Source organism: Lathyrus oleraceus, chromosome 1 (genome assembly GCF_024323335.1).
Source record: "Lathyrus oleraceus cultivar Zhongwan6 chromosome 1, CAAS_Psat_ZW6_1.0, whole genome shotgun sequence".
NCBI lineage: Eukaryota > Viridiplantae > Streptophyta > Magnoliopsida > Fabales > Fabaceae > Lathyrus > Lathyrus oleraceus.
The window spans coordinates 421,269,749-421,277,295 of record NC_066579.1 but is presented as its reverse complement, the minus strand read 5'-3'; the positions used below and the strand labels follow the sequence as shown (position 1 = coordinate 421,277,295).

General features: G+C 28.9%; 1 protein-coding gene across 1 annotated transcript; it reads left to right on the top strand.

The window, feature by feature from the left end:
• Positions 1-2,509: 2,509 nt before the first annotated feature.
• LOC127078488 (stem-specific protein TSJT1) lies at positions 2,510-7,231 on the top strand. The gene is made up of 5 exons (XM_051018943.1): positions 2,510-2,787; positions 6,146-6,386; positions 6,538-6,658; positions 6,747-6,856; positions 6,934-7,231. The coding sequence occupies exons 1-5, from the start codon at positions 2,585-2,587 to the stop codon at positions 6,967-6,969; spliced, it is 711 nt and encodes a 236-aa protein (XP_050874900.1). The 5' UTR covers positions 2,510-2,584; the 3' UTR covers positions 6,970-7,231.
• The last annotated feature ends 316 nt before the right edge of the window (positions 7,232-7,547 follow it).

Genomic DNA, 7,547 nt, shown 5'->3' with positions numbered 1-7,547 from the left:
CCACTTTAGAGGGCGCTTTCCAGTAAAAGCGCCCTCTAAACCCTTAAAAGTTTCCACTTTAGAGGGCGCTTTCTTTAAAAAGCGCCCTCTAAAGTGGCCCTTAAAGGGCTTAAAGAGCCACTTTAGAGAGCGTTTTCACCAGGAAAAAAAGCGTTGTCTTTACCTATGCCAACGCCAGATTAGAGGGCGCTTTAAAGCGCTGTTATAAGCCAAAAAAAGCGCCCTCTTTTCCCTTATTTGGCGTAGTGACTACAATCGTAAATTATAAACAAAACATAAGTTATTACCTCATCCCTGACAGAGTATCATTTGAAATGCAACCGTAGTAAGGTTTTCGCTGACCTTCCATTCTTCAATTCCATGTGTGCGTTCGACCTTTTGCGAAATACAAAACTTTAAGAAAGAGAAAAACTTTAAGAAAGAGAAAGATACATAACTTTAAGAAAGAGAAAGAATAAACGAGACTTATTTTGCATTTACAACTTGGATTGAGTTCTTTTAAGTGACCCAACGCAAACATTTCATTTCTTTTATTAATTTTTTTATTAATTACTACACATATAAATTATGGAATAGGAAGTGTGAAAGTTTAACACTATTAAATTAAATTACAAAATCAATTAATTATTCCAACATGCAAATTAAAGGGATGTCACATTTTATTTTGAAACATGAAATCCAACATGCAAATTAAAGGGATGACACATTTTTTTAAGCATGGAATATTGATGGTCTCAAAATACACTTATATTCCCACAGTAACGTCAAATCAACCATTATAGCAAATCCATTTTCAGAAGCAACATCAAAGCTGCCATGTGCTTATTTATATACTATGCAATAATATACAATTCTTTCATTGCATATCTAATTGGTCAAGTGTCTTAAAACGTCTACTGCATGCTCTGTGTGGAATTTGAAGTAATCGCACTATGTCTTCTTCTACTTCTAATGGGTAAGATACTTTTAAATTTCAATCAGTGTATTTTATGTATTTGTATTAGGTTACATGCAATTGTCTTAGTTAATACATAATATTGTTCCTTTGCATTTATGAATTTGTATATTTTTATCTCTTGGCACATATGATATTTATGAAATTATTGGAATAATTGTCCAAGAAGGGAACCAACCTCCCAATGATGTTCAAGTGGATGAATTGTTGTCTGAGATCAATATGGCTCAGAAATATGGTCCATCTGGGCAGGTGAATCGGCACGTAAGAGGGTTGACACCTAATCTGTTTTGAGAGAAAAAGATCACCAAATCACTGAAGGGCGGAAATCAAATTTTGAGAACATGTTACACAAATTCTAACATATATATATATATATATATATATATATATATATATATATATATATATATATATTTATATTAATATTTTTTTTACATTTAACAACTATTATAAATCAATAAATTACATTAACATTTATATAATAATTACATTTTAAATATTTTGTTGACTTAATGCGTTATCTAAAGTTTTATATGAGACATATGATTCACCTACACAAATTAATATAAACTATTTGATGTATTTATGATACGCTTGCCTTTAAATGCTCTTCCCTACACATTGACACGACAAACATGAATCACCAAGGGATCTCCATACTACAAGCTGTTTATGCTTATGTGTATTTATCAATACTATATGTTTCTCAATACTATTTGTCAATATTTGTAAATATTGCCAAACTTTAATTTCATTTATGCTTATGTGTATTTATCAATACTATATGTTTCTCAATACTATTTGTCAATATTTGTAAATATTGCCAAACTTTAATTTCATTAAATATAATGAATTTGATTAAATCTAGTATGAATCGAAATAATTTAAAACTTTTTTCTTCTAAAATCATTTCTTTTAAAAATCACATAAAATTTCATAATTAAGGTTAGGATAAAACTTGTTACCCAATACAAACTAGTACAACCAATTATTCAAACTACTCCTTAACATATGTATAATAGTAGCAATCAATTACTATCAATTATACACTACATATATTACTAAAATGATGACAAGTAGAAAAATACTTCACCTAAAGAAAATAAAAATAGAAAAAGACAAAAAAAGGATAGATTCCAATGTGAAAGAATACACAGACCTTCTGTCCTGCAAAACCAACGGTGATGATGATATTTATATGATGCATGTAGTGTCCTAATGGATAAAAAGACAAAAAAGTATCTGATCCTGATTCTTCCCGTGCCATGAAAATAACCTCATCGCAATCTTCTTCTTTTCTTGGTCCCATACCACACTACAATAATAAAACTAAACTCCTCCATTTAAGACCAATTAAATTGATAGTTATACCGTGATATCAGATGCAATAGATTTTAATAAAAAAAATAATACTAAAGAGTTTAATTAACTAATCTATAGTTAATCACAACTAGTGACGGAATTATAGATACAACAATATTTTAATTAATTCGTTAAATGACAAAAGTACCCTCTTTCTTAAAGTCTATATAACGTACCGCACCTTCCATAGCTATTTCCATCCCATCACAAGCGGTGTAATAAACCAATAGAAAGGGGACAAATTATTTTTATTTTATTTAAAAAATGTTGGGGATCTTCAGTAGCTCCGTCGTGTCTCCTCCGGAAGAGCTGGTGGCAGCCGGTAGCCGAACACCGTCTCCCAAGACGACGGCGAGTTTGCTTCTGAAAAGGTTCGTTGAGAGGAAGGCGTCGGCGGTGTCGCTGCAGGTTGGGGACGACGTGCAGTTGGCTTACACGCACCACGAGGAGTCACCGTGGCATCCCAGGTATAAAGTTTAAACAATATGATCGGTTAAACGACGCCGTTTTAGCTTGTTACAGTCATCGTTGTTATACGGAGCTTTTTCATCACTGAACTCGAGAGAAAACACCTTACAGGAAATTAAGAAAAAAATAATAAAAATAAAAAATGAAAGAATGAAGTCAGTTTCTAATAGGAAATTAATTGATTAATTGTCGATTCAATTTGAAGGCACCAAAAGAAAATAGAGTTGAAAATACGTCATTACATGAATATTTAATTTGAAAATTGTTTGTAGTATATGTAATAATAGCATCAATTTGTGTGTTTATGGTTGGTGATCCAATAATGGTGGTAGAAAAAAAGAGAAATTACAATTTATTACTATCCTAAAATTTATTTTAAAAAATAACAATTTAAAATTTAGTACAAGAAAAATATTTAAATTAATTTAGGATGATATATTACATTATTGTTATTAAATATATGTACTGAAAATTCTATTGCCAACAAAAATCTACTCTTTCAAAATATTAATATTGATTTCTATAACAAAAATTATATAGTTATTAAATCGGTCAAATCAGATATCCTATTTCTAAAAAAATCATGATACATATAAATTTTTTAAAATTTCAAAATATCATATTTTTATAATTTCAAACTAATCTTTTCTTTTTAATTTAAAATTAAAATATTTAACAAAGTTTAATTGCAACATAAATCGAATGTATAACAACTATAATGTCTAATAAACTTAATTTTAAAGAAAAAAATTGTTTCAAATTATGTTTTAATTTTTTAAAAAATTATTTTGTCTTAAAAAAACAAACATTTAACCATCAATCTTTCATAAGCGCCGCTTCGCAATTTTGACTGATTCTGACCGATTTATATTGATTAAATAGTTTATCTCATTCAACAAACAGACTAAATCGACAATCTTTCTGTTTATATAGTTTGACTCGCTAATTCGATTCACTTTTTAAAAGACTAATTGAATTATTGTGAGATAAAAGGAATATGACACAATAATAGATGTTTGACATAATTAATCATCAAGTCTAAAGTCTACCTGTTTAAGTTAATATTTTGCTTTAGTTTTTTAATTAAAAAATATTATAAATGTTATAAATTAGTGTCTTAACTTCACTTTAGTTTTTTAATTAAAAAATATTATAAATGTTATAAATTAGTGTCTTAACTTCACTTTCGTTATCCTATTTGATCTCTTTCGTCAATTTCTATCCAAAAAACACTAAGCTCTGATGACGTGGTGTGACATTAAGATCATTGTTATAAATCTGAGTTAGCATATATTTATTATTTAAACGGTAGGGATTTTGTTTTCGGAGGTTGAAAACAAAACCTTCGCAGTTTAAGCCGTGTATTAATTTTTAATTATAAATGCTGATTTAGATTTGTAACAATGACTTTGCTGTCATGCCATATCACTCGAACTTAATATTTTTTTATCAGAAATTGATGGAAAGAATCAAATACAATAACAAAAGTGAAATTAAAAAATTAATTTGTAATGTTTTTTTAATTAAAAAATTAATATGAAATATTAAATTAAGTGAGGAGACTAAAAGATATACTAAACTCGTTTTCATAAATAAAGTTTGAAAATAATATTTGTATCAAAATAACAGTGTTAGATTTTGTAAGATTTAAGTCTAGTTTTATAAAAAAATTAATGCAAGTCTGATTTAGTCTAATCTAAGTAGCTTTGCACCCGGTTTTAAAGCACATACATGAATCTGATTGAGTAGGAACTCTGCAATCCATCATAGAAGGTTTATAATAAATGTCTTTTACCATCATGTTGAGTAATTGAGTTCCTTAACTCGATAGTATAATTTATATTTATACAAATTAACAAACTGTATAAATAAACTGTTTATAAAATAAAATAGTATAATTTATATTTATACAAATTAACAAACTAATAAATTAATAATACTAAATTTTCTTTTAATATTTAATATAAATTTTAGAGAATCACCCAGAAATAATATTGTATTTCAATTTTAGTTTATAATAATATATTTAAATAAATAAATAATTAATGTAATTTAATAAGTATTAATGCAAAAATATTTTATACATTTATTTAATGACTTTGTAGGTCTAAAAGTCCTTTTGTATGAGATATAGGTTTAAAAGTCTTTTTATATTTATCTACTTATATAAAAAAAAAAATTTAAAAATTCCAAGTCTTATCTATTTGAAAAACAATTTAGAAGAGCAAAAAGTAATTGATGGAAAATATCCTGTAGTTGCTGGGTTGAGATGTCTTTGTCCTACCAATAACATCATTTTACTTCACAATTTGTGAATATGAGATTGAATTATTGATCTATGGTCCCTATTATCAACAATTACAAACCGAATATTTTATTTTCGTTTGAAAATTATAGCAAAAAAGTTATGGTGTGTATTCAACTTGACCCACCTACCCCTTTTTAATGGGAACTGTCTGAATAGTTCAATGGCCACAAATAAATACGAGGATTGATTTTATGAGTTGATTAAAATATGGGGATTTAAACTAATAATTTCTTAGGATCTTTAAGCTGTAATATTTTTTTTTTATGATAGAGATGGAAAATTAAATACTGTATACTATTATTGAATTTTATTATTTAAATAAAAATAGAAAAGATAAAACAGCCTTTTTCATTTGTTTTGTTTGACCAATATTAGATGGGAGGTCAGTGTTGAGTTGCAATTATTCACCACTTTGGGTCTAAATGCTATGTCCATTTCAAAATGTTGACTTTCTCACTTTCATTTGCTCATAGCTTCTCTTTTCTTTGGATTCTTTTGCTATTATGGCCCAATGAGAATGAAATCAGGATAAGGATAACATGGAGTAGGTTGTTGGGACCATGAAAATGAAATAGAAAACCACATAAACAATAGTAAGACAAAGATTGTGTCACACTGCATTGAAATATTATTAATAGGTGATGTGATACAAATTATAGCGAAAAAGAAAGGGAGAATATACATAAATCATAGCGGTCTCAAGTTTGTGTAAATCAATTACACTTAAACTCGATTAAACCCTGATAAAACAAATAGAGGCTCGATTTAGTAATGACTTAACCACGACATGCATTCTCTGAGATCCTATTTGGTCTTGGTTTAACTCTAACAAATTTTAAATCTTGTGTAGTAGTCTATCTTGTACGTCGTCAAAGACTCTCCCGAGAGAAATTATATAGGGAGGGGAAAGTGTTTAAAAGTATAATTTAATTTCATTCGGAATAAAATATAAACAAAATTATATGAATAAACTATATTTTTGGAGACAGACAACATGTGACATGTTAGCTAGATTGCAATGATTCTGAGTTTATTATTATGTATGGCAGATCATTTGCAGTGAAGGATGATATATTCTGCTTATTCGAAGGAGCTCTAGACAATTTAGGGAGCTTGAGACAGCAATATGGACTTGCGAAATCTGCGAATGAAGTCGTTCTTATGATCGAAGCTTACAAAGCTTTACGCGACCGAGCACCGTACCCTGCCAACCATGTTGTTGGTCATCTTAGTGGTAGTTTTGCCTTCATTGTTTTTGACAAATCCACTTCCACCCTCTTTGTTGCTTCTGTAAGTTACCATCTATATAGTAATCTATTATTAATTGATGCTCCTTTTTTTTATAAGTAATTTGTGTCCAGTAGAATTCGAACCTAAGACCTTGAGAGACCTTGAGAGAAACACACTCTTAAGAATATTTTGGTTATATTGTTTTTTATAGGACCAATCTGGAAAGGTTCCTCTGTATTGGGGAATAACTGCTGATGGGTATGTAGCATTTGCTGATGATGCTGATTTGCTTAAAGGTGCTTGTGGAAAGTCACTCGCTTCTTTTCCTCAAGGTTGGTTTAAATTTAGCGTCTTCTTCTGTTTTTCTTTTCCTTCCTTAATTCAGAATGCATTCCCTCATTATGATCGTAAATCATACAGGATGTTTCTACTCGACCGCAGTTGGAGGATTAAGATGCTACGAGAATCCAAAGAATAAGATTACTGCAGTACCAGCTAACGAGGAAGAATTTTGGGGTGCAACCTTCAAGGTAATTAACAATTACTCGAGTTTAAATAATTGAGCTCTGTTATATTCAAATCTTATATCGGGCCTATGAATTATCAGGTGGAAGGGGCAGCTGTTGTTGCAGCAACAGAGTAAATATAACAGTAAGACATGCATGAAGGGATCATAATGTAAAAATCTTTACTCATAAATGTGAAGAGTGTGAGACTGGTCATGGTAGAGTTTAAGTGTTGTATAGGTTTTTCTGTGTTTCAAAAAATGTCCAGTTGCATTTCTAATGTAATAAAAATATATGCATGCGTCTGGCTTGAGTTCTGTACTATAGTATTCTATATAAAAAAAATGTAGATATAAACTTTCATCTTTCAACTAATAAATTAATGATACACTTTGTTCATATCCTGTTCTTTTGTGCTACGTTTCAAAGATGAAGTTCTTATATTTTTCTCAAATTTTTCATGATTATTATTTATTAGTATCCCTTTTTAATTAGAATGCTATTAAAGTTAAAAACCTTTTAATTGTCTTTGAAAGCCAAAACACAAAATGCTCTCTAAATCTGCTACTCAATTATATGAAGTACAAACATAAGAGTTATATACTTTTTTTTCATCTATTTTGTTTTGGAAACTCTCCTTTTAATAAAAGAATAAATTTGTCTACTCTTCATTATCATTTATGTGCTATAAAACCATTTAAATAAATCAATAAAG